The sequence below is a fragment of the Engraulis encrasicolus genome, chromosome 7 (genome assembly GCF_034702125.1).
Source record: "Engraulis encrasicolus isolate BLACKSEA-1 chromosome 7, IST_EnEncr_1.0, whole genome shotgun sequence".
Classification (NCBI taxonomy): Eukaryota; Metazoa; Chordata; class Actinopteri; order Clupeiformes; family Engraulidae; genus Engraulis; species Engraulis encrasicolus.
The window spans coordinates 53,989,264-54,016,780 of NC_085863.1; the positions used below are offsets into that span (position 1 = coordinate 53,989,264).

The following is a 27,517-nucleotide window of genomic DNA, read 5'->3' on the forward strand; positions in this document are numbered from 1 at the left end:
CACACACACGCTTCCAAAGCTTTTTCGAAGTTTGCAGCCAGCAGACGGTGCTCATTGTTGTCTTATGCAAAACATCAGAGTCTGGATAGGACAAACCGGAGGACTCATGCAAATGATCTATCTAGCTGCCCCGCGCAGTATACTCAAAAGGTGAGTAGTGGCCCTCCACTAACCTACTTTGGGAAATGACAAAGTTTCCTCTGTAGATGGTATAGCAGATAATTCTTTTTTTTACCCGGGAATACGCATTTCGACATCAAGGAGAGAGATCAAGGAGAGCCTGGAAACAACATTGGCATCTCATCCCTCTCATCCAACTTCCCCCCAATCTCTCTTTCTGGCTTTACAGCACTGACCAGGTGAGTGTAGCATTCTCAGTGAGAGGTTTTCAAAAAATATACTTTGCATGTACACTGTTAATGTCATGTACACTGTTTTTTGTCCGAAATGTAGGTGTAAAGTACATTGCTGTAAAAACAAGTATGTTGTGGCAGAGAGTGTGAGTTGGGAGGCCAGAGATTGTGATGCGATGCTGGATGGGGGATAGCCCTTGTCTTCCAAACTTATGAATATTATGGCAGTGATTACAGTGGATTTGAAAGTTGGACACAGCGCATTAGAATAAAACCTCAAGATCATTTTACTGTGAGCTGTGCGCCTGAATCGCCACGTGTGTCGGTCGGCATAAAGTTGTGATCCTGTAGGTAAATCAGCTGTATTTATCATTACAGATATTAAGATGAGCTCGGAACATGTGGACCAGGCGGACGCTCAGAGTGAACAAGCTGGTAAGCAAACGCCACTCTTCGTTAAACCTTTTTTACACCTGTGATAACATGTAATGTACAGTATGCAGGTTTTGATTTTATGTGACTGTAATACCGATACTAATACTGTACCTCCACCACCACTAGTGTTTGTTTATGGACTACGCAAGGGGTTCAAGTGTCATTGACGGATTGGCAGTGCTTTGGGCATAGGTGCACTGATGTCAAAAGTTACATTGATGGGACATTAGTTTGCACAGATGGACCAATATTTGTAATTAATTTATTTAGAAGGCTGAAGGACGGATTGTAATGGAAATATGTGTGCCTATTTGGCAGGTGTGACAGTTTGACAGTGTGAAACCTCATGCCATAATAGATGTTTAAAAACGAAAGCAAATTTTGGGCAGGTGTGTGCGACTGTGCATATGTGTATGGGTCTGAACTAGGGTTTCTCTTTGTATGGCTTTGCCAGGCCAAGTCTGGGCTTGTGAGTCCTTTAGGATTCTCCCTAGTGTCTCATGCGCTGAGAAAAAAATCCATTTATCAGCTGTCACAATTACCTTGGAGTCACTTAGACGTTCCCTTACAGCAGGGAGCATGGCTGGTGTAAAAAAGAACACACACCAGACTTGGATGACAGTCTTTGGGGCTCAAACGTTAGGCTCTATGTTTTGTTTTACCTTTTCTTTGTTTTTCTTTTTTCTGTATCTATGTAGTGAACAGGATTTCCGTGTCTGTGTTTGCACTGAAGCGGTTATAGCCTACAGCAACACCTAAAAACCTGAAATAACTCTGACTGCTGACTACTTAAGCAACGTACTGTAGTTTCACATACTTACATTTTATTTAAATTAGACCTTTGTGGAGAACATTTATGACAATGTATAACTAAATGGCACATGCTTGTTTTAATTTAGCTACGTAGCTGTACTTTGTTTAAAACTTAACTACAAAACTATAATGCCCAACCACAGCCCAGGTGGTTGAGCCCAGCCCTGGTTTACAGACCTTTTCTAACGCATCACTTATGGAGCCCATCCATTCTTGGGATGGGATGAGGACATCCAGATTGTGTAGACAGACAATTAAAAAAAAAAAAAATTCAATTCAATTGAAAGATTGTTTGGATTTTAATTTGATTTTATTATCGTTTCAACATCTTGAACATTTATAAATAAGAGAATACTGATGTGATTTGATTATTTGATTTCTGGGTGTGCTTGTATATGATGACCTTATGCCCTTTCTTGGACAGTCAGTCAGACACAGAAATACAAATCTACAATGCCTTTCTTTAAAAACAAAAACAAATCCAGCACGGGTGGAGGAGGGGGGAACAACAACTGCAGCATGTTATCAAACATTCGCCAAAGATTTGAAGAATCTACACTCTACCCTATTTAAATTGAGTGTTACACAAATTAAGATGATGTCAAACAAATTAAGTCATGACAAATATAGGTCATAAAAATGGACTGGTGGAAGACCAGCAGTGGAGCGGGGTCTCTCCCTCTCTCTCTATCTCTCTCGCTCCACAAGCATTCAAAAGCACAGGGCCTTCAAGGGTTGCTAGGGAGACCAGTGCATTTGCATCCATGCCTTATTTCCATACTGGAAGTTAGGCCGGAGAGGAGCCATATTTCCATACTGTGGGATGAGCGAGCTCAGTGCTGACCACAACCTCACGGTGTCCTCATTTGAATGGCAAATGAGTTAAGATTACCTGGCATGGACTCCCCTTGAATTCCTCTGTATTTTTTATTTTATCATTGCATCATTTACGAAAAGTTTTTTTTTTTTTTTTTTAAGGAAGATCTGTCCGTTGATATGACTTTTCCATGTCATTCCGAAATCATTTTGTTTCCTCTTTAAAGTTGAAAAAAAAACCCATTTCAAACTCAACATACAAAGTTGTTAACAAACGTCTTTTTTTTCTCTCTTCCTATTTCAGACATTGAACAAAATGGTATTGACTTCACCAGACAAGTAAGTGCAGCCCTTGGCTGAGGATGTGTAACTGCTGTCTTTAAGGGTGGCTCCGTTTCAACTGATGCGCGTGAGCCTCAGGCCAGCCATATTTACATTCAGATTTAAAGATAACGCTCCTCACTGACATGTAGCTGACAGATATCCTTGTGGAAAACATACAGCAGCAATATTAATACCTCCTCTATTCCCACCACCTAGATGATGATGATGATGATGATGATGATTATTATTATTTTATTGCTGTTTTTATTAATAATAATAATAATAATAATAATAATAACAAATATACTACCACTACTGCTACTACTACTAATAATAATAAGGATAATAATAACAATAGTAATTAATAATAAATAGTAATAATAATAATAATAATAATAATAATAATAATAATAATAATAATAATAATAATAATAATAATAATAGCAATAATAATAATAGTAATAATAATAATACAATCAATACAAAGTCCAACTTTAACGGTATAATTGTAATGTTAATAATCTTTGTTGAACCTCACACAATCCTCACATTCATCTGCATACACATCCCTCTGCCTTCCCAACACTGTTTCCACTGTGTCTGGGCTGTTGCACTGTATGCCCGTAGTGTGCTGGTGGTATCTTTGTGTCAGTTTTGGGAGGTTGAAGTGATGTGATGTGATGTGGAGTGCAGGAACTAGCTCCAGGCTTGTGGAAACATTTGCATACTGGGCAGCCTGAGGAGAGGGCAAGGTGTGTGTGTTTGTTGAAGCCTCTATCTCGTTTAACGAGTCTAGCAGTCAGATCACACGCACGCACGCATGCACGCACGCAGGCACGCGCACACACACACACACGCGCGCGCGCACACGCACACACACGCGCGCAGACACGCACGCACGCGCACGCACACTCACACACACACACTCCAACTGATGCTGACTTTCCAGCAGTGTGTTCCACATGTTGATAAGGATGACACAAACACAGAGAGAAATAGAGTCTCTCTTTCTCTTTCCCTCCCTCTCTATCTCTCTCTTTCCCTCCCTCTCCCTCTCTCGCTTTCTCTCATGCACACACTTACACAGTCATAGACTATACTGATTACTTTGTAACATACGGTATGCATATACCCATCTGGTGTATCTTAATATAATTTGTTATTTGTAACACAATCTTTTTCCATTAACATTATATTGTGCTAGTCCGTAATCAGATTTTTTTTTACCCCTCATAAGCAGATCAAAACAGAAGACCTGAACGACTCCCCCCACTCCACTACACCACACAAGACATGCCACCTGACGCAAGGCTCCTACCTGCCAGGAGGCTCCCTCGCAGGGGTAAGTGACTTCAAACCTCTCAGGGTACTCCACGGACCCTGTCAGAGAAATAACGTATATCTGGTCAGAGGGTATTTGTAAAGTCTGCTGCCACAACACACTGTGTTAGGCACAAAACCCCTGTTTGGTGTTGTTTGCCCTCAATGGTCCTGGGCCCAAGGCTACAAGTTCCACATTGGTCAAATCTACCTTGCTGAAACATTTAGCCCCATACTGCTGTAATAGTTGATGAAAAGATTTTTACAACCATACTACACGAGTATGGCTTTACACGCTGCCGAAGGTAATGCTCTCCAACTTGGTCCTTGCTATTCAGGAAACAGGACATTTATAACAGGGGCCATGTCTTAACAACTAGACAATTATTCAGTGGACAATTAGGTCCTCCGCTGCCCTCTACTCAGTTTCATAGCACTCATATCACGTCAGTTCATAACCATTACCGGCTGATACACCAGGCCATTGCTTATTGAAATGAATGAGCCCTTCTTATGTAGAACCCTACCCAAGACATCATAGATAAGAAAAACTGTGTCTGACTCGACTTACCATTGACGAGCTTTACATCTGCTTCTTTTGATGGTCTGATGCCAGCACTGAAGTCCTGTCTGTTTCCTTTGCTCCTGTTAGGACCTTCCATCTCTGCACCCCATCCCTCAGCTAGTGCTGATGTCCGGCTCCCACCTGCCCTCCTCTTCCCCCTTTCTCCTGTCACAAGCACAGTCATCACACCAAGGTCAGTGAAAATCTGTGTATAGAGTCACCACTATATCTAAAGTTTAGCTGTAAGCACCTGGAGAACTGATGGAACTGCTTGGATGAAGAAGGAAACGCCTTTCAAGCACAGAGGAAGCCCAGTTGCTTACAACTTAACTTTTTGAAGAGCATGACCTAAATGAATGAGAATCTTCACAGCAAATTAGCATTTCATAAAGTAGATTGGCAGCAGCCTTCCGTCTATAAAACTTCAGTTTGTCATGTGCCCTAGAAGTTTTCTGAGGAATTTATAGACGTTCTTGTAGACATTTTCAGGCAAAAGTAAAATTTTGGAGGAACCCCTAAAGTTATTAAAAAATCAAACAATTACAATTAATTAATCTTCACAACTACCCCCACATAGGTCTCTCAAATAATGTTTGGCGGTTCTTCAATTTGCTACCCTCAGTTTTCCCCCAAGGAACTAATTTCTCAAAGCTGAAGTTTCTTTGAGGAACTTTACATATTTACTGTGTACAGGGATGGTTCTCGTCAGTTTGGTGCCCTAGGCCAGCTCCCCCTTTCCCTATTGTGTATATAGAAATTGGCATCGTACATCTGGTCAAACACAACTAATCTAGTACTTACATATTTACTGAGTGCCCATGAATAAACATATTCAATGTAATGTCTAATGTTTTTTCTTGACATTCTAATTTTGTGGTCTGTCTGTGCTACTTGCGGGTGTAACTATGGCACCCCCAAGACATTTGGTGCCCTAGGCGACCGCCTTGTCTGCCTATGACTAGCACTGGCCCTGAATGTGTATGTTGATGTTTCTCCTTTGCAGCTCTGCTACAGCCGAACCTGCTGTCCTTGCCCTCTCAATCCCAGACAGGACTGCTGCCGCACCAACCTGGCCTCGCACTCACTCCACAGGTACCCTTCATATCACATGGCATACTCAATGGTACTATACACTGTACATGGGAGCAGGGATCTAAATTAACACCTGCCAACCAGCCAAATGCTGGTGAAAAAAATAACTCATTAGTCAATGTGTGTTTGGCTGGTAAGAGTAACATCTACTATCTACTACTACCATCTACGTACTCATTACACAAGTAAATTAAATACACAAAATTAAATACACAAGTAAATGAAATACACAAATGTGCTGTCATTTATTGCTATTGTTGATATATTATATGCCATGATAACAATATACAAAGATGCTTGCCTCCACAATGACAGTGCTGCTGAATGTTTACTCTAACTGTAGAAGTCAATTCTGCAAAGCAAATTTTATGGTATCATCAAATCTACATGCATGTCGAGCAATGTTTTTTCTCAATCATATTTGCATCCGTGAACAGCAGTCAAATGCCAATGCAGAGTATAGCATTTAAATATTGCTTTGAGGAACAGCAAGCAACAGCTCTATTGCCCTCTCTGTCATCTCCAAACCTTCCAACCTCAAGCAGCCCATTCCTTCAACTTCCAACTCTCCTGCCCAACTCCTACACCCCCATCAGCCCTCCAACCTCTCCAAGAACATACCCTCCAATCTCTGACCTCCAACCTACAATCCCTCCAACCTCCAACCATTCCCCCCCTCCATTCATTCAACTCTCAAACCCTCCATCCCCTCAGGGTATGAGGTGAGCAGACGTGGTGGGTCCCACAGCGTAGGGACATCTGGAGATGTCTCCCCTGCAGGTCCATTGCACCGGTGCCGTTACCACCTAGGGCTTCTGCTCAATTTCTTATCACTGATATCATGACATTTCACTGCCAGAGCTGACCGATACATCAGGGTACCAGACAGAGATGGTCCAGTGAAATTAATCATCTCATCTAATGTAGACTTCTACCCCAGAAATCACAAATTAAAAAAACTTCAACTTCAACTCTCCACCTGCTCCCTCGCTCAGGGTATGAGTCGTGCCGGCCTGGCGGGGCCCTCGGTGGAGGGGCACCTGGAGATGTCCCACCTGCAGGTGCCCAAGCACATGGGCGCCTCCCCCCAGGACGAGCCCAGCGACCTGGAGGAGCTGGAGCAGTTCGCCAAGTCCTTCAAGCAGAGGAGGATCAAACTGGGCTTCACACAGGTGAGGAGATGCTTACAGCTGTGGTCATGTAGATTGGCAACCTTTCGGTAAATTATCGCTAAATGGACAGTAGATTGTTATATGGACAGAATGACTTAGAAGAATGAAAGTATTGCACACCAGTAGTCTTGCTGAGGTGTTGGCCACTTGCGAATTTGTTTAAGAAGGCCGAAAGGTCACTCCCAGTTAAACATGGAGCAGAGTGTGTGGCATCTTCTTTATTTCTCTTTGATATAGACAGAATGAACCAAGGGAAACGGAGCGTGGGAAAGTGTGCTACCCACATGCTAGATGAGGCCCTTGCTCGGTGTAGAGTAGACACCTTGGATTTGAAGAGAAAATGCATTTTAGAGAAGGTTGCTGAAGCAGAGCAGGATCTAACTGGGCTTCACACAGGTGATGAGCTGCTTATGACTGCTAACGGTCATTTGAACGGTGGTAAATCACATTTTTGCAGATTGTCTTGCTCAGGGATGCAAACTTAATTTCAGCATCAACTGACAATAAAGTGAATATCGTATTGTGGATTGTGGACCAGTTTCTAAGAAAATAATAAAAAAATCAAACAGCATTGACCCCCGAGTACCATCAGCCCATGTCGTGGATGACAGATATCACTCCATGCCCACTGAGCGCAGTGTTGGGAAATGCTACCATTAGACGAGACATATCAGAGTTAATTACTGATAAGTAGTCCTTTAAGCCTACTGATCAATCAAACCAGAAAGGTGGAGGGGAAGTTATGGGCTGCTCATTTTAAAAGTACAACAATCTGCATTTCACACCAGAGAAAGACTCTGAGCTTAACGTTGTGATCATTTGGAGAGAAAACCTGCAGTATGTTAGAGAGGGGTGGTGGACGTTGGTGGACACCATGGTGGAGTCCATGTGCTGGAGTACATTAGTTGCCATTACACAGAACAGTGTGTAGTAGTGCAGACAGTCTTATTACAGTTTTTCTCGATTGCCTCCACACAAGTTCTGGTACTTCAAACACAATTCTCGGAACATCTCACCCATTTCCCAACTCCCCTAACCAATGTCACTGAACACTAAACACAATTCCTTATTTACACTCACATTTCAGTTTTAAAACACACTCTTTTCAAACCACTACACACAATTTTCTGGATTACACACAATTTTCATGAAGAAAAACCCTGGTTGTCGCATTGAACACACTGCCATTCAAAATACTAAAATCAACTGCCACCCTATGTTCACTTCCTCATCAGATGGGCAAACTCTCTTCATACCGGTTTACAATCTGAAATCATCACCCCATAAGGACACACATTGCATGTGATATTGATGAAAACACGAGTGGATGCAGTGAGAAAACACATTTGTTTAGTTTTTGAACTCCAAAAGATGTTATACAAGAGATCACTTTCATGTGGTTACCCAATATTTTACAATAAAAAAGTAATTTTTTTAAAAATGTCAGAAAAATATGTAAAATATATTTTTTGCCACACATTTGTGTACTCCGAGTCTAAAAACAATATTTCAGTATTTTACTACAGAAAAATACCCTCTTTAGTGAGTAGAACAGTGAAGAAAATAAGTTTCTACTGTGTGTCAAGTTGAGTATAGAGTTTTACCTTGTGCATATTAGTGTTCAATGGTTCACATAAGAGTGTATTGAAATGACTGCTTGTGTGTGTTATTTGAGAACAAAATGAGGTTTTTAGAAGAGAGTACATTGTTTTGAGACAAGACGTGCATTTTTCAGAGGAAGTGAAGAGTTCTGCCCGTTGCGTGTGAGGTTTGGAGATTTGTGTGTAGAGTTTTGAGAATTTGAAAACTGATTCTGAAAAATGTGTGTAAGCAATCGAGAAAAACTGTATTAATCCTGAAACAAATTCAGTCCAAAGGAAATAAAAAGGGAATGATCTCACTTTGTATATAGGCCTACTCAAGCAAAACATGGCTTGCTGGATGACAGGCCATGTTAACGGTGAGCTTGGTGGTGTAGAGGATGTTTCTTCAAATCATGGTTTTATTTGTCCCTCAAAATAGCCCTTACATTGCTGGAAAATATTCCCTACCTGAGATTACCGGTAATGCTGATGTAGCCACCACTTGTGCAAATGTCAATAATTGAGTACTATCTGTCAAGTCAAGGCTGTATGAAATAATCAAGGTTCTTTCATTCAAGTTGGAAAAATGTAACCGGGTAATGTACGGCAACATCTGCAACTACATTTTAAAAAACTCAACAGTAACTCGGCTCATTTCAGGGCTCTCTCCAATTCACATAAATCACAGATGCTGACACTCACATTCACACATATTCTACTGGAGAGAAATGTAAAACGGCATGGAAGGCTGCTTTACATAAGGTTTCAAACGTCCCTTTGAGTGTGACCTTTATAACCCTGCCATGATTCCACCGTGGGCATTTGCATCGCATTCGAGTGTTTCAGTGGCGACTCTTAGGAGCCTACTACGTAATGTAAGGGGACGCAATTTTGTTTATTGGCATTGTTTATAGCCCCCGGACGGTCGTTAATGAGCGCCAGACAGGTGGACCATAGTCTAGATGATGATGGAGGGTGAAGGCCATCATTTGCACACAGGGCAGGGGCTTGACTTTTGTCTATCTGTCCATTATCTTTATTTCACTCTTTCATGCTTTCATAAATACACACATTTACACAGTCTCTCTCTCTCTCTCGCTCTCGCTCTCTCTCTCTTGCTCTCTCTCTCTCTCTCTCTCTCTCTCTCTCTCTCCAGGGTGATGTGGGTTTGGCCATGGGGAAGCTGTATGGGAATGACTTCAGCCAGACCACTATTTCCCGGTTTGAGGCTCTCAACCTGAGCTTCAAGAACATGTGCAAGCTGAAACCACTGCTGGAGAAGTGGCTGAGCGATGCAGGTACAACTGTCTGTTGAGAGCTTATGTGTACCACAAATATAGGCCAACCATATTTTTTTGGAACACAATATTTTCAAAAGGTATTCAATGAGTAATTGATGGAGGTCCAGTGAAATACTGTCACATGGGATTCAGTCTTGTGCATTATGTCCTCATCTGACTGGCTATTTTCGTTATTATTTCATTACATTATTTTCATTTTCTGTATTAATTCCCTCCATTGCTTGAACAACATTTTAATATAAACTATTCCCCTCGAATAAAAGGGGAACCACATGTAAACAATCCTCTCCATATACATGAAATATTCAGATATTTTTTCACAATTTTTTATGCTCACATTTTTGTTCCAACTTGTTTTGTCAGAGAGCTCTCCCTCTGAGACCATGAGTAACCAGACCACGCTACCGCAGCTGATGGAGGGATATGGCAGGAAGAGGAAAAAGAGGACAAGCATAGAGACCAACATCAAACTCACACTCGAGAAACGCTTTGGAGATGTGAGGGGCTTTTTCATGCATTTCAGGGTTTATAGAAACAGACAAAAGACATTTTTTTTCCTTAGGCTTACATTGTTCAATGATACAGCAGAAACCTCGTATCTCCACAATTTGTACAATTAATTTATACATATTCGTTCTTTATTCATTGTAAAATATAAATCGGTACTACTGGTCAGTCTCCATGAGTATGTGTATGATACATTATTTAATAACCAACTTTAATGTTGCAATTATTATTTATTTAGAAAATAGTGATTTATAAATTAATAAGTTAAAAACTTGTGAAAAGTGGAGATAAGGTTTCTGCCTGACAGCCACACTATATTGCTTCAACTCACTGCATGAATGCATCTGCTGCTTCTTTTTCATCCAAGTCATTTATTTACTGAGCGTATACTTTTTTTTCTTTCTTTTTTTCTCACTGCTATCCATACAAATCCACACAAATGCTAACAAAACCACCATGGTGTTGCAGAATCCCAAGCCCAACTCGGAGGAGATAGCACTGATCTCGGAGCAGCTGTCCATGGAGAAGGAGGTGGTGCGCGTCTGGTTCTGCAACCGGAGGCAGAAGGAGAAGAGAATCTACTGCCCCGTCACCTCCTCACCCATGAAGTCACACAACTTCAACTCCCGGGTGGTGAGCATCCTTTACAAGTCTACTGTTAAACAGCCATAATGGTACAACAGTCAGGTAAACCAGTCGCCCTATTATTTATTATTGTTCAGGGTCTGGTTGGTTCCATTGATATGGTTGTCAGGCACCATTTTGCCATACCAGTCAGCAAAAGTGACAGAGTTCATTTTTGTGACATTTGAATTAAAGTGTATTCATACTAGTATTCATATAGTGTGCACACTTCTGTACAGTCTACATATCAAGGAGAAAGCCATCTCTCAATATACAGCACACAGCCAAAGTCACTGGAAGACAAGAGGTGTACTGTAGCGCGAAGGGCTGGTGTTATCGGCTGTTATAGCAGCACAATCGATGTGACTGTCTCTCATAAAGAGGAAGTAAGGTGCCGCACACTCCGAGTCAGTGACACGGTCCATTTATATGACAACCTTTAAGCACTGTGGCCTTCCCCAGATCACATGCTGATAAGAGTGCACAATGAATGCTACAGTGTTTATTCAACAATTAGGAAGTTGAACCTTCACTAAGAGGGTTAAATTTGTCTCAGCTAATACTGCAAAAATGGCCCCGCAGTGGCCTAAAGGTAGGCACTGGGTTACTATTCTGGCGACCCGGGTTTGATTACGGCCCTGGTCATATGCTGATCCTTCCCTGTCTCTCTCTCCCCACTCGTTTGCTGTCTCACCTCCACTGTCCTATTGGAGATAATGGCAAAAAAGAATAAAAATATTTTTTAAAATAAATACTGCAAAAATATCTGGCTTCATATGAAAACTTTTGTCTCAGGTCGCCAGCGCCTCTTTATATGATGTGCGTACCGTACGCACACCTTTATTACTGTTATAACCACTATAATCCACATCTCTTTTTTATTCTCCATCCATTTCCTCCACTGCAGCCGACATCCAGACCCTACAGCCCCCTCACCACAGGTGGAGGTAAGCCCTGTTCATCTCTTCAATCAATGTCTTCAAACGCTAAAACATTTCCTAAGAAAGAATAGAAATAATAGGACTAGCTGGTACTGTATGTGAGATGTTGCAGAGTAAAGTTTCTCTTGACTCCATAAGCCATGTACAGTACATCCCTTCAATCACTGTCCGACTGCAATAAAACACATCACTTTGTTATTAATAAAAGAGAGGGAAGGAGGAGTGCTAACTCTAATGCTCAAATTGGTGCTTCCGGGTGCTGTCTGCAACAGCCAGAGACACAGGTCGTAGACAGATAGGAAAATCAATGCTGCTATTTGATTTGCCTCTTCTCCCTGTAGTGTCTTCCAGTTCGTCTCCCGGCAGCCCGGGTCGAGGGTCGTCTCCGAGTGGACTCTCCTCTGCCTCCAACCCTCTGACCTCACAGGGCATCAACCAGGCCTTCGGCAACCCAGGGTAAGCACACTATCCTTCCAGTGACGGGCAACCTGGATTCAAAAGTTATAATCCAGGGCCACATATTCCTAATTCTTCTGAATCCAGGTTGCCCCAGTCCCTTGCCTTTGTTTGAAGAATCTACTTTGTTACTATAGGAGGCAAACTAGCAAACCCCTATTGGTTTTCTTGACGGTCCCTCAGTGAACACACAAACCCAGAGGTGCTGTTTTCAGAATGTGTGTGAACCCCTAAATGTTCTTGTGGGGACCTTAGAGTTCTTCCAATAACTATTTTATCACCTATAGGAGACATTTGATAACTCACAGTGGTAAACTGAGGACCCTCCAATTGTTTGAGTACAGCAGCTTAGCCAGCGTCTTTCTTAACGTTAGTGGCCACAATGCAGCCTATTTCCATCTCATTTCCATCCAAGGCCACACAGGGCTGGGTTGTGATTCCAACCAGACCTTTGTGACATGTCTGTGTTTGTTTTGTTTGGTTTCCAGGTCCTGGTATCGTTCGTGGAGTCACACGTCTTATCATCACTGAGAGGAACCCAAGCCAGGAGAGGCTATACCCAGAGCCTGTGGATCAGGTCATGGGCTTTGTACATGAAGGTTGTTTTCTATTTTTTTGTTCACTGATGTTGGTGAAACGGTTGAAGAAAAGGATTTTGGAGCAACATTTCAAAGTAAAACCTCGGTCATCATGATGAAGATTTTTTTGTTGACCATGAAATAGGACCGACTGAAGTTTACTTGGCTGTCTGTTAGCCGGAATGGCTATTTTTTATTTCCCTGAAAAACTGTGCAGTGATGAGTTGCATACAAGGTTCACTAAATTTCAAATGTGTATATATCATTTCATAGAGTTAAATGCTTGTAGGGACATTCAAAGCAGAGAGCCACAGAGGGTGTGAGAGGACCATTGGAAAGGAATGTAGGCCCTTCTCAAGACAACGAAAAATGACTCTCACAGAACTGTTCATCCTTTTCAGAGTGTTTACATTACAGTTCTCCCTGCCTCTCGGGATTGCCAGCACAGGCATACAAACAGAGCCCTCACATTTTTGGTTAATATACTGTATGTATGTGCCTTTCTACCTTCTATATACTGTAAATAAACATCATGACAAAGAATTCATTCACAATTCAAGCCAAGACGATTTTTTTCTAATCGTATTGTAAACTTAACTTAGACATACAGACAAATTACGATATTTGTTGATGTTTATACCAGTGTAATAAGCCTGAGCGAGCTCACGTCATTGCATTGCTCAATGTTATAAAATAATGCATTGAACTATGGCAAGACTTTAACACTTTATTTTTATGGTTCCTAACTTACAGTATCTATTTAATGACATGTAATATTACCTACACACTACAAAGCTAACCCTAACTCTAACCCTAAGGAACAGTGCAAGTACCTAACACTTGATGTAACAGTGACCAAAATGAAGTGTAACCATTGAAAGTCCACTACCGGCTGTTAGCATGTTATTCCCTCTATCCCAAATGTTTCCTAATAATGGGGAAAATTGATAGAGGTTTTGACATGTTCACAACAGATGAAGGCTTTAAAGATGTGTTAATTTAGTCAAATTTACACAACGAACTGAGATGTCATTGTATGGCTATGAATGATTGCAATACATCTAAAAGGATGTAAAGCTGCAGATTTAGAAAAACAAAAAATGAGCTCTGTGCACTGTAAGAAAACATATTCTGTACACTAAGCCATTCATGTTGAGATTTGTGTGTTGTGTGTGAAAATGCTTACTACTACCTGTATTGTTTATTTAAACTGAATAAAATTTTCATTTTTGTTGTCAGCTTTTTTGCCATGTGTATCGTCAACATTTATTTATCACCACAGTCCACAACAGGCCAGGATCGGTATTCTGGCATACAGGGTATTTCCTGGTGGCTGATGGCCCTACCGGTGGTCCAGGGGCGTCAGCTGACCTAATGCTATACAGGGGCACAGTAAGGGGCAACAAGAGCTAATGTGAGCACTTGGAGCACGAGAGCAAAAAAATGTTTTTGCCGTTATTTATTTTAAACAGCTTGTAAATGAATTATATTACTGCAAGAAGTGCATGTGTGCTATTTTTTGCACATCCTGTAGATTACTCCATATGCTAACCTTGAGCTAAATTCCAAGATAGCAAGGTTGTTGTTTTTTTGTGAAACTCATTCCGGGGCACCGCAAATCAATACCCAAGCACGTACCGCTGTAAAATAGGTCTGGCGATGCACCTGCGGTGGTCTGATCTACCCAAGGGTTGATGCTGTTGGGATCTTTGTATTTTCTTAGAGACTGGCCTATAATTTACTGGGGGTCACACAAAAATACCCAGACCTGTTTGTTGGCCCCAGTCCACCGCTGGTAAACAACATCAAGCAAAATGTACACAAATGGACCCAAACTCAAGAGGACAGATCAGAGATAACAGATGAGAGCTGTCAATGAGGTGACTAAAAGTCAGAAATACCTCGTGACCCTGAGCTGAATGACTGATGAAGTGCCCTGATGGAGTTTACCCAGACCTACTGTATGTGCCACAGCCAGAGCCATAAATAACAGACGGTTTGGGTCACAGTTGCAGTCTGTCGCCACCTAGTGCCTTTCCGCCATAGCATTTCACTCCAGCAACTACAGTAGCCTATCAGACCACTCACAATGACATAACAATCAAATTCAACCATAGGAACACACACTGTTACAACTAACAGATAATATAATATCTACAAATCATAATATCAATCAACAAAAAAAAGATAATATGCTGAATTTAAAAAGTTGTTGTCAGGAAGTACTATGACTGCAGTCCAGGATAGCTTAATCTCATTTTACAAAGGTGCATGCATCTGTGTTTTCTTAAAAAGTCACAAATAATCTTAAACATCAAAGTAAACAATCCTGAACGCCTCAGTAGGACCCAGTCCTGAACACCCAGGTCCCTGAAATTCAGTTCCACTGAACAAACACACTGGACAATGATGGGTGTGTGAGAAGTGAGAAGAAGAAAAAAAAGTGTTGAAAACTCACTCAACCTCGCCAAACCTGTTCTGTTTCAGCTGCCCCCAGAGATGGTGGCTGGTGGCTGTGTGCTGTCTTTAGGACTCCCTTCCTGTTGTTCCAGTCCCATTTGTGCTGTGATATCATTTTACACACCGTTATGAGCCAAAGACAGACTCAGTCTCAGCTCAGTTCACACACTCACCTTCAGCCACTATGCTGACCACACTACTAGTCTTCGCTGGGGCCCTGCTCACTTTAGCCAGTGCAGGTATGTGAGGTTTCATTATCTGTGAAGTTACAAGTTAATGTTTTTTACGTCAATACTGGATACTCTTTTATGTTATGTACGAGAATAGGGGTCCCGGTGTGGTGTTTCCAAACATTAGCCCTTCTAGATCTTGTGAGGTCCAGTGAGGGATGTTTAAAAAATATTGACTATAAGACAGTATTTTAACAGAGACTCTAGCAGTATTATTATTATTACTCTCTGATTTTAATCAATATACCTTGTTTGTCTTGTTTTTTGCTTCACGTACATGACGCTTTCCCCATGAAGTACAGTATCTGAACAGTGTTACTTACATAAATCCTTCATATTTCCAGACTTCACTGCATCCATTCTGGAGGAGCATGTTGTGTCAGGAGAGTTGCCAGACTCGCTGCTGTTGACTCTCCCACCCTGTGAGATGGCAGGAAAAAGCGTTAATCTCACATACAAAATCAACAGCACCAACGACGAAAGTAGGCTACATCAACTTTAGAAAAAGCTGTAAACTGTAAACTGTGATTTTCATGTGTAGGCCTAGTGTAAAAAAAGTAAATGTACAAATATAGGCTACCTTTTCTCTCTGCAGACACCTTGGTAGACATATTTACAGTACCAGCATGTGATGACAACGAAACGAAAGAGGGAGCCTCCTTGGTCTCAAGAAATGTCGGATACAAAGTGTCTAATCTTCAAACTGGTGCCCATTACATGTAATATTTTAAAATACGTCTTATATACAGTGGAAAAAGAGAATTTCTATGTCTATTCTTCCAAATGGTGACATTATCATGTTTCCTCTCTTTGTCAGTTTACAGTACCATGTTGATGGACAAAAAAGCAATGAAGTCATGGCCTCAACAAGAGCAGGTATTGAAATACAATCCATTTAATGTTACTGTTCAAGCCTTGCTTTATATTACATATTGTGTGTGTGTGTGTGTGTGTGTGTGTGTGTGTGTGTGTGTGTGTGTGTGTGTGTGTGTGTGTGTGTGTGTGTGTGTGTGTGTGTGTGAGAGAGAGAGAGAGAGAGTGAGTAAGTGAGTGAGTGAAAGAGAGAGAGAGAGAGAGAGAGAGAGAGAGAGAGAGAGAGAGAGAGAGAGAGAGAGAGAGAGAGAGAGAGAGAGACATAACTGATAATCTTATAACACAATATAACTTATTATACTAATATATTGTATATGTATATAATACTTACAGCAATGAACTATGAAGACATAGACACTGGACTTCCAGCGCGCAGTGGGGCAATGGTGGTTATAACTGTCATATTATCTGTTGCCATGTTCATTTTAATGATCGGTATTACGGTTACTTTGGTCGTGTCAAATGATGATGACTAGGACGAGTTCCTTTCACCCAGATAGTCACCTGCCTAAACAAGGTCATTTAATTTTCCCTGATTGTGTATATCTTGTGCATAAAGTGATGTAAACGCATGTGTCTCTGCTTGTGGTTAGTGTAATTGCTGTGATGAATAAAAAAAAAGACTTACTGTTCACGTGTGTGTGTGTCTGGCTCTGTCCACCAATAGCAAATATACTGTAGGTGAAAAGAAAAAACAGTTTAGAATAGAAGTAATCTATTTACTTTAAGTTGATACTAAAACATAAAGTAAATCATGTATGTAAAGTTTGTCCTTTATGTTATTTTGGTGACCAAAAACTTTGAATACAGCCCTTTTGGCTAGGCCAAATAACATTGAACGTACTTCAACTCTTCACTTTCCACTGGTAGGCTAGTTACATTTTCCTTAATCTACCTCAATCTCAGTAAAAACAATCCAAGAAAGTATTGCAGCTGGCAACTTATCTCTCCTACTACATTGGTGTGGAACCAGCTGCAGTAGCCTACATTGCACAGACATTAGTATGATTATAGGCCAAAAGAACCAAAGAACTTCCCAACATTGTTTTCTACATGCCGCGGCTATTGCTGATTTATAGCCTACTAATATATTTGTTTGTGATTGATATTAGCTGAAACTCAATAGGGCCTACCTAGCAGATATTTTCTTTTCTTGTTAAATAATTTAACTTAAATTGCCATAATTAGGCTATGTCATATATATGTCAAATATGTCATATGTCAAGTATGCCATAGCCTTACTGTAAATATGAATATAGTGTACTTGATATGGTATCTGAGAAAGTAATATTATCACTTTTTCACTGGAAATAATGGAGGTGCTAAAGTATTAATACTTGTGCCTGTAATGGTCAGACTTCTATAATATTGTTATAATAACAATATAGAAGTCTGACCATTACAGGCACAAGTATTAATACTTTAGCAGCACAGTGCTGCTGTGGAGAGGGTGAGCAGCACTAAATTCCTTGGAGTGCACATCAGTGACGACCTCTCCTGGACCACCAACACTGCATCACTGGTCAAGAAAGCCCAACAACACCTCTACTTCCTGCGCAAGCTGAATCATGCCAGTGCCTCACCAGCCATCATGACCTCCTTCTACAGAGGAACCATTGAAAGCATCATTACCAGCTGTATCACTGTACAGGGTTGGGGAAGTTACTTTTTAAATGTAATCCGGTAAAGTTACAAATTACTCTTTCAAAAATGTATTCAGTAATGTAATCCCATTACTTCAATATTTAAGTAATGTAACGGATTACTTTTGGATTACTTTTGGATTACTTTTCCCCCAAAATACTTATAATGACTTAAGTGAATCATGCTTTTCCCCCCAAACACTTACAATGACTTAAAATAAATTGAGGAAAGCTTACTTAGGCTTAGTTTGTCAATTAAAGTACACACAGCAAGTCCTGACCACAGTTCAATTTATTGAAAAAAAAAATAACAGCTATATACAAAATCAACAAAGGCACACCCCACACCCAACCCCTAACCAGGTTGAACTATGTCACGACTGCTCTGTACTTCTTTGACTGAGTGATTGATGCAACGACAACGAACTATTGAACACTCCCACCAGCAGGGAAGGGAAGCAAGGCTGAGAGAACGTAGGTCGGTCAGGAATGCTACTGTCACTGTCGTCATTACAGGTGATGATTCCGGCGAAAAAACAAAAATCACAACATACAAGCCGCGGCATAACAATAAATGAATAAATAAATCAGTTAATATAATAATTAAATAAATAAAAGGGACCAAAGACGCAATTTCGCAAGAATTGTAATCCTGTTAAGTAATCCCCATTCCCACTGAATGTAACTGTAATCTGAATACATATTTTTTTGCTTGTAATGTAACGGATTACAATTACATTGATTTTGTATTCTTTTACCGTAACGCCGTTACATGTAATCCGTTACTCCCCAACCCTGTCACTGTATGGGGCGGGAGCTGCATTGACTACAACAGGAAAGCCTTGCAACGTATAGTGAACACAGCTGGGAGGATCATCAAGGCACCTCTCCCCTCCCTGCAAGACATCTACTCCAGCCGCCTCACCCGCAAAGCCCTCACAATTGTGAGGGATGAGACCCACCCAGCACACAACCTGATCCGTCTCCTGCCCTCCGGAAAGAGGTACGGGAGCCTACGGTCCAGAACCACCCGGCTGGCAAATACCTTCATCCACCAGGCCATCAGAATGCCCTCCACCCCCTCCATAAACGGTCTGCTCCAGCCACCAGGCAGACAGGAATCTCTCTCTCTCTCTCTCTCTCTCTCTCTCTCTCTCTCTCTCTCTCTCTCTCTCTCTCTTTTTTTTCTTTCTCTCTCTCTTTTTCTTTCTCTCTCTCTCTCTCTCTCTCTCTCTCTCTCTCTCTCTCTCTCTCTCTCTCTCTCACTCACTCACACACACACACACACACACACACACACACACACACACACACACACCATAAAACACACACACACACACACACACACACACACACACACACACACACACACACACACACACACACACACACACACACACACACACACACACACACACAACCTATGGAACTGCTCCATGTGACTGCACCTTACCTGCACTCGCTGATCTCCACTTCCAATAACTGCTTGCACTATGAGACTTGCACCTCCAACTATGCTGCTAAATGCTGCTACTTGACCACTGGACTACAATGGACCATGTTGGACGATACAGTGTTGTACAGCACAGCTTTGACTTTTTTGTATTCCACTATTGGACTGGACCTGCACTACCCCACAAGAACACACACACACACACCTCACACACACACACACACACACACACACACACACACACACACACACACACACACACACACACACACACACACACACACACACACACACACACACACACACACACACACACACACACACACAGTACCAGGGACTGCACCTTACCTGCACTACCTCAGTCCTGGAACATACACACACTATTGCTGCTGTCACTGTTTTATTTCTATTATTGTAATGTCTACACTCTATATTTATCTTATCATCTGTTTACATGTTCAATGCTAGATGTTGAATTTTAAATGTTATGTTTATTTGTACTGTATTATTGACCACTTATTGTCACCAGTCCATCACTCTTATCTGTCATGTCTTGCACTTGTTATGTCCGTCTGTAAAACGTCAGTCTTATATGTCTTGTCCTGGCATGGTATAGAGAGAAAACGTAATTTAATTTCCCGTGTATGTCTTGTGCATATGAAGAAAGTGACAATAAAAGCTGACTTGACTTGACTTGACTTTAGCACCTCCAAACCAGATGAGGGCGCTAGTGAAGATTGCAATTCAGCACACCTGCACCCCATACGTCACGAGGAAATAATTTGTGTTGCGCGTTCAAAACAGAGTAGTGTTATCTCGGGTTTTCCTAAATACAAAGATTATTTAGGCCTGTGTTAACGGCAAAACACGTAGAATGGATTGAGTTGAACAAAATGGGTCCATTTTTCTGTGCAATATGTAGACAGACCGATTTCAATGGGAAGGGGCACGTCTTTGGCAAGAGTCACCAGGCTAAACTAAAGGTTGTCATTGTGAAATTCTTGGAGAAGGTAAGTACTTGCAAATTCAGTGGTCAATAATATAAACCATAGGCTACTGTGTAATGTGGATATTGATACAAGTCTCGTGTTCAGAAAGGCATGTTTATTAGCTTACATGCGTAACAGCTAACAGTGTTATTAGCCACAGTCACCACAGTCAACTCAACGCCGTTGAATGATTAACATGATTCACACTCACTGGTTACATTTCCCCTCTAACCTAAGGTGAAGGAGGCCCGGAGGACTATTAAAAATCCTCAAGTGGAGAAATTTTCGAGCACAGAACATCAGTGCAACTTTTGGTGTTACTGCTGTGAGCTCGAGGTGGCAAAGCACGTCTCGAATGGAAATCTTACCGTCATGTTCGGTGGCTTGCTGGAGCACATGAGCACGTGAGCTTGCTTCCCACTTTTCTTGTAGTTCTAACCTTTGGGCAAAACATTCCTCTCCAATGCAAGATTGTAGCTGTTGTTCTTTTCAAGACCGAGCAAATAATTGACGCTTGTTTGATGTCTTCAGGCAAGAGCACAGAAAGAGCACGCACAAGTTTTGGTGGCAAAACAAAGCCGACCAGAAGCTCCGGGACAAATTCATAATTTCCTCAGAGGACATAGACAGGTATGTAGACACTTGCGCCACCTAGGCACCATCATTTCGTCATTCAACAACCATATGTTGTTTACCACAGACTTGTTTATGGCTCCTCAGATTCAAAGAGGAGGTAGCCAAAGCTATTGAGAACTTCGAGGACAATGAGGATGTGCTGATCAAAGAGGTAAGTGTACAATTCTATTGTACAATCTTGCCACTTAAAAAGTGTATGTATGTCTACCATGCCCGAGCAAATACTGCTGCACTCTATATTCATCTGTATGACTCGACCATCTTTCAGACTTTTTACGTTCATAATGTTGAATACATATTGTTCTGCCTTCTCTTTCAGCAAGCAGCGGTCATCAGGGCCCAGGAGCAGTATCGGGCAGAGGTTCTCAATGCCGCTCTGGCCACTGAGGTTTGTTTTTCCAGGATTCAACAACAGTATCCACATCACAAGATTCTTGTGTTTTCATGTTGTATCACATTTGTATTGTGAAACCTGTTACAATATGATAAATATGCAGTGAGTCAGTTTGTCATGATGGTCCATGTTGGTCATGAAGAACTTCTCCACATTGCTGTATTTGAGGTGATGTTTTTTGCAAACCACTGTTGACTTTTCCTGAATAAAACATAGTGCAACGCAGAGCTGGAGCAAACCACTCAACATGCCCAACAGGAGGCTGAGATCTTCGGCGGGTAAAGATGCAAATTAGTTTTTACCATTCAATGGTTTTGTCTTCTGTTCTCGTCTAGTCAGTCAATTAATACTGTAAAGGTGATATATTACACATGCATGCATTATATTTACAACCCTCCCCATGGAGGTTTATCCGTCTTCTCATCCAGTCAATAATGCAATACGCTATACATGCATTTTGTTCACAACCTTGTCTCTGTGGAGTGCATACAAGCTCACTTTCTGAATAACATGGGTTTTGATTGGGCAAGGAGCTGTTATTTAAGGTCCCAAGGGCAGGATGACCGAGCGGGGCCCAGCTGGCGTGATCCAGGCGTGGAGAGTCAGTGGGCAGACGAAGATGTTGGCTTGACCTTCATTGGCCATCAGGTAAGATCTGTTGACAAAGCTTTTGTTAGCCTATCCAGCCACCATAATGGCAACCAAGAAGCAAATCTATGCAAATAATTAGCACAGTGACGTACATTTTTATACACTGTGTACAAGGTGGCTCCTGTTACAGTAAGGGGTGTTGCGGTACATTGGTGGACATGACGGGTTGCCAGAGACATGTAGTATGATCAATAACCCCACACAACTTGCTGTCCAAGTTATGTAATACCTACTCTTATGGCAGGTGTTGCCATGAATGGTCTATTAGAAGTCATCCTTTCATACCTGCATAGTACTGAATTGATTAAGTATTTTCTGTGATTTGTACTTCTTGTTCTGAAAAGTATTTCTAGCTCCTGAAAACAAATGATATTAATGTACTTTTCAGAAATCTGACTGCTGTGCTTTATTAATATGTAACATTTCCCTTTATGTCTGTCCAGGATTCTTCAGGAAGTGGAAATGTTCATACAGGTAAGAATGATATCAAGAGCCTGGAGATTCTGTCTGATCTGTGTGTTGGTATACCAAAGAGTTTAGTTGTATGCACCTGAATGAGAAGCTTCAGAGATGTGTGTTGCCAAGCATCTATTGGAGTAAGATAAATCAAAACTAATGCTCAAGTTAGTTCGCTCAAGTTCGGTCTCCTAAGGGGGCGTTGTCCCCTCCTTCTTGTCGTCTTTCTCTGGCGTTTGGTGGTGGCTTGCATAAGATGTGCGCTACCGCCATCTACTGCGCTAGGGGAACTCCCATTTATTCTCAACCTCAAGTCTCCAAAAGGTCTCCTAACCTATGCTCTCCTAAAGGGACCTCCTAACCTGAGGTCACATGGATCCTGGAAAAGTACGGGCTTGATTAATCTTACTGTATTAGATTAGAAGATGTTTGGTGTTGGTGTTGTGATGATGTTGCTGCAACCCTTGGCTGTGTTTGCAGGAGCTGTTCCTCCGTGGATGCAGGACGACCCTGAAGAAGGCAGCTCCAAGACACAGGAGATTGGACCGTCACTCCAGGAGTTCATGAAGCAAAGTAATGATTTTACTCAGTGTGCTTTATTCTTTAGATCAGTGACTTTGAAATGCTGAACTGCTGTGTGCGCATATATAATTCTTCATGAAGGAAGATGCTGCAAATACAGTGGTATGGTATTGTTTTGGTGATTTGATTGTTTTTGGCATAATCTGCTTTCAAAGTTCCTTTTCTTTTTAGTACTGTATGTCCTTGAAGTTTATGTAGATGTCAGTGAAAACTCATGTACCAATGTGTTTTCTGAATACAGTTGATTGCCCCAGCCACACCAAACAGAGTAGTGCCTATGTTGGACTAGCATTGCATTACTGTAATACTTTGATACCTTTTTGCCAAGTCATCTTGGATGTTATGTTTCTGAAGAGTAAGATAAATCAAACCCCGCCTACCCAAGAGTTTTTTCAAGTTTGGTCTCCTTAGGGGGCGTTGTCCCCTCCTTCTTCTCTTTCTGTGGTGTTTGGTGGCGGCTTGCATAATAACAATACTAATAGTAGTAATAAAAATAAATATGTGCGCTGCCGTTATCTTCAGCGCTAAGGGAACTCCCATTTATTCTCAACCTGAAGTCTCCTAAAGGTTTCCTAAAGCGGTGTTCACCCAACATCACATGGATCCCAGAAAAGTAAGGGCTTGATTTGTCTCTACCTTTTCCGATGTCTCTGTTTCTTTCCAACACTCTCTCCCTACAGAGGAGCAGGAGAAGCTGAAGAAACTTCCACCTAACCGCGTCGGAGCCAATTTTGACCACACTTCCCACACAGATACCAACTGGTTACCATCCTTTGGACGGGTGTGGAACAATGGCAGACGATGGCAGTCCAGGTTGGCAAACCTCCACGGTTACACCTTGTAGCACTAGTACTGTTGTATAGGTGGATAAGTGCTAAACTTAGGTGCTGTTTCCATGTAGCTGGATATTTTTATATGTGGATATTTTTTTCTCCTGGTTGCAATGGTTTTGCATTGGTTTTGGCCTTCCGTTTCCACGTAGCAGATATTTAAAAGTCCGTGTATAAACAGCAGGAGAAAAAAAACTGTTTCGGGGGCTGAAACGCATTTGTTACAATGGAGGATTTATTTTTATCCACATGTTGCGTTTACACCTCAACAGGAGAAAAAATACCCTGCTAAAAAAATATCCTGCTACGTGGAAACAGCACCTTAGTGTAACGGAGGCTAACTAGCACAGTGTTGGCGTGGAACGTTGGTAAACCTCCCTCCGATAGCTTCATACAGTCTCGTGCCGTTGGGCCGAGAGACTAGTCTCTTGGCCCAGCGGTATCGTACTGTGTCTCCCATTGCCGAACCGTTGTAGTTGACGAGGTCGCACGTTCGATCCCCGAGGGGGGTGAACAGGTGCAAGATGACCTCCGTCACAGTGGTGCCGCTGACCCGGGATGGGAGTGAGGTTTAAGGGGGAGAGTGTAACGGAGGCTAACTAGCACAGTGTTGGCGTGGAACGTTGGTAAACCTCCCTCCGATAGCTTCATACAGTCTCGTGCCGTTGGGCCGAGAGACTAGTCTCTTGGCCCAGCGGTATCGTACTGTGTCTCCCATTGCCGAACCGTTGTAGTTGACGAGGTCGCACGTTCGATCCCCGAGGGGGGTGAACAGGTGCAAGATGACCTCCGTCACATTAGTAACCCAGCTAGTATGAACTGCAAACACCTGCAAGCCCTTTGATCTTCTGATTAACATCTATCTCTGGGTTGACTGCCTAATGTAGGAATCACAATTTGTCACTTAACCCTCTTTAACTGTTGCCAGACTCTGTTATATGATACATTTTGATAGTGATGTGTTTTCATGTGATGTTATTCAGTGATGTTTGCATGATCTTTGCAGGCACCAGTTCCGGGATGAAGAGGGGAAAGGAAGTGGGCGGAAGAGAAAAGCTGGCTCCTGGGGGAAAGGTGGAAAGAAGACGAAAAAATCAAACCACACAGACCTCTCTGAGCATTAGTAATACATTTTGTATGTTAGTCACTTGGTGTCCATTGGCTTTAAACCAATTATTTTATAGGGGAAAGTGTCTTAGTGGTTGAAGTATAAAAGGTCCAAAGTCATTTGGGGGAAGGGGGGGTATATGCCATATGGATTGGATTTAATGCTCAACATGCACCATAGTGACAACATTGTTCTCAGGATGATTCTATTGAAGAACTTCAAGCTCACAGAACATGGACTATGATTTGCTTGAAATGCTCATGTGTGTATATACAGTACTAACAGAACTTTTGTTGTCCATTTGTACATACTTTTTTGGTCTTTACTTTCTATGTTATTTGCAACCCATGGAAACATACAGTCTTCACACCTCTAGAATGTTCAGTGGGTGTATGAGTGTATGCCAGAGGGTTTTGTAAAATATGTCAGGTATCTGATGATGGGATAGTAGATATAATGTATATTTATATACTTGTAAGGAATGCAAAGTTATGTCCTGGTAGAGCAGAGATGGTACCTTTTAGATCAGGGGTTCTCAAACTTTTCTTTTGGCCAGGGAGCCCTAATGGAATGGAAAAATGTGCAAGGACCCCCTCATAACCACACCTTAAAGGGACACTGTGTGAGATTCTTAGTTGTTTATTTCCAGAATTCATGCTGCCCATTCACTAATGTTACCTTTTTCGTGAATACTTAACACCACCATCAAATTCTAAGTATTCATTATGACTGGAAAAATTGCACTTTTCATACATGAAAAGGTGGATCTTCTCCATGGTCCGCCATTTTGAATTTCCAAAAATAGCCATTTTTAGCTGCAAAAATGACTGTACTTGGACCATAGTAGAAAATATGTGTTTATTACCAAGTAAACTTTCATGTAAAGATCAAATTTGGCAATAGGCAGCCCAGTTTCAGTGAGCAGCATAGTTGCAGTACCTTTTTTGACCATTTCCTGCACAGTGTCCCTTTAAGTTACGCTTGTGATTTTTTTTTTTTAAACAAATAACAGACCGCTAAGATTCGCTTCAACCACTGTGTTTTTGTCATGAACTCCATAACAATGTATTCAGGAGTCTCCCAACCCCACTGAGAGGCACTGATTTAGATCATCTCAACATGGATTGTGCATGATGAAGTCACAGGCTAGTCTTAGATTTGACATTGTATCAGTTCCAAATTTAATAGAATCTCTCAACTAAAAGTTATTCATGATTTCAACAGAAAAGCCAAGATCATAATAGTGTTCTTCATAAAATACAATAACTCAACATCTAGACAAAAAAATCATAAAAATACAGGTAACATTAATATTTAGGGAATACCTTGCAGTCTTCTCTTCATCTTTAGTAGTTTATGTTAAAAACAAATACATAAGGTGTAGAAAGCAGAAGAGCACACATTCAGATACTCCCCTGGTGAGAGATGCAGTGTTCATAATTACAATTGTACATGGAAAATAAACCATACAGTTCATTTCATAAGCTCTGGTAATTCTTCATTTCTGAAAACTCTAATAATATTCATGATATTGTGCGAGTCCTGGCAGTTTTACTGGACCGTTGGTCCATGTTCAGTGAACTCTGTTTTTTTTTTTTCAACATTGCCAATAATGTATTTGGCAAATTGTTTTGTGCTCCCCCTTTGTAAGATGGAAGAGATCCTCAGTAGCTTTGTATTTCCAAAAGATGCCGTGGCTAAGGAGAAAGATGGCGTACTAATCTTTTCTGCACACTCAGCCACCTAATGTTATGTCATTCATTTCATAAGCGAGAATATGCACTTAATGCACACAGCATTCTATGAGCAGAGTTGGTCTTTACCCTCACTTCTCAGCACTGATAGCCGGCCCTGTGGTTGTGGAAAAGAGAAGCAGGGAATCACGCCCTAAGTTCTTACCGCTCTATAGCGTTGCAGGAGTAAAATGCACCCTTTTTGTGAATGGCTGATGTTAGGGCTGATGTTTTAGCAGCCAAAAAATTCGACCTTTCCCTTGTGTACCACACAGATTGGTTTAAATTCCTTCAGTCTGATTTGAGTTGCCATGCTTGTTCTTTCTGTAATATGGTGTTGGTGCTGGTAGGGTCAAGTGGAGGAGCCAGGTGTTGCTCTGCAAGTTTCAAATCCTAGACCCTCCATTTCACCAATTCAAGTTTCTTCAGCTAATCAAACTGGAGCGTTGATATGACTCAAACATATATGAGGGCAAAATCAAGGACCCATGTCGAGTAAATTATCTGAGAGAGTAAGATGTCCCTTTCTGCTGCTTGGGACAATTTCGGCCTCAGTGATAGCGTCAGTGAATGGTCACAATGTGGGTGGCAACATCGTA

The 27,517-nt window shown here is 41.5% G+C and overlaps 3 protein-coding genes and 1 long non-coding RNA gene across 4 annotated transcripts; 3 read left to right on the forward strand and 1 right to left on the reverse strand.

Moving 5' to 3' along the window:
* Positions 1-223: 223 nt before the first annotated feature.
* On the forward strand, positions 224-13,434 carry pou2f3 (POU class 2 homeobox 3). Its single transcript, XM_063202664.1, has 13 exons — positions 224-359; positions 732-788; positions 2,722-2,756; positions 3,979-4,083; positions 4,714-4,819; positions 5,630-5,718; positions 6,714-6,890; positions 9,630-9,771; positions 10,138-10,271; positions 10,750-10,914; positions 11,813-11,852; positions 12,188-12,302; positions 12,791-13,434. Exons 2-13 carry the CDS (start codon positions 740-742, stop codon positions 12,831-12,833), a joined length of 1,200 nt encoding a protein of 399 aa, XP_063058734.1. The 5' UTR covers positions 224-359; positions 732-739; the 3' UTR covers positions 12,834-13,434.
* A 2,078-nt stretch (positions 13,435-15,512) lies between these two features.
* On the forward strand, positions 15,513-17,033 carry upk2 (uroplakin 2). Its single transcript, XM_063203968.1, has 5 exons — positions 15,513-15,579; positions 15,915-16,052; positions 16,166-16,289; positions 16,388-16,446; positions 16,777-17,033. Exons 1-5 carry the CDS (start codon positions 15,525-15,527, stop codon positions 16,917-16,919), a joined length of 519 nt encoding a protein of 172 aa, XP_063060038.1. The 5' UTR covers positions 15,513-15,524; the 3' UTR covers positions 16,920-17,033.
* LOC134453153 (uncharacterized) lies at positions 15,860-21,042 on the reverse strand. Its single transcript, XR_010035557.1, has 3 exons — positions 20,897-21,042; positions 17,072-17,118; positions 15,860-15,990 (listed from the first exon to the last, which is right to left on the reverse strand). It is a non-coding gene; the product is annotated as an uncharacterized LOC134453153 (long non-coding RNA).
* cenatac (centrosomal AT-AC splicing factor) lies at positions 20,178-25,813 on the forward strand. Its single transcript, XM_063203966.1, has 11 exons — positions 20,178-20,549; positions 20,766-20,932; positions 21,060-21,158; positions 21,249-21,315; positions 21,484-21,552; positions 21,775-21,836; positions 22,089-22,206; positions 22,653-22,683; positions 23,146-23,238; positions 23,928-24,060; positions 25,084-25,813. Exons 1-11 carry the CDS (start codon positions 20,433-20,435, stop codon positions 25,199-25,201), a joined length of 1,074 nt encoding a protein of 357 aa, XP_063060036.1. The 5' UTR covers positions 20,178-20,432; the 3' UTR covers positions 25,202-25,813.
* Positions 25,814-27,517: the final 1,704 nt, after the last annotated feature.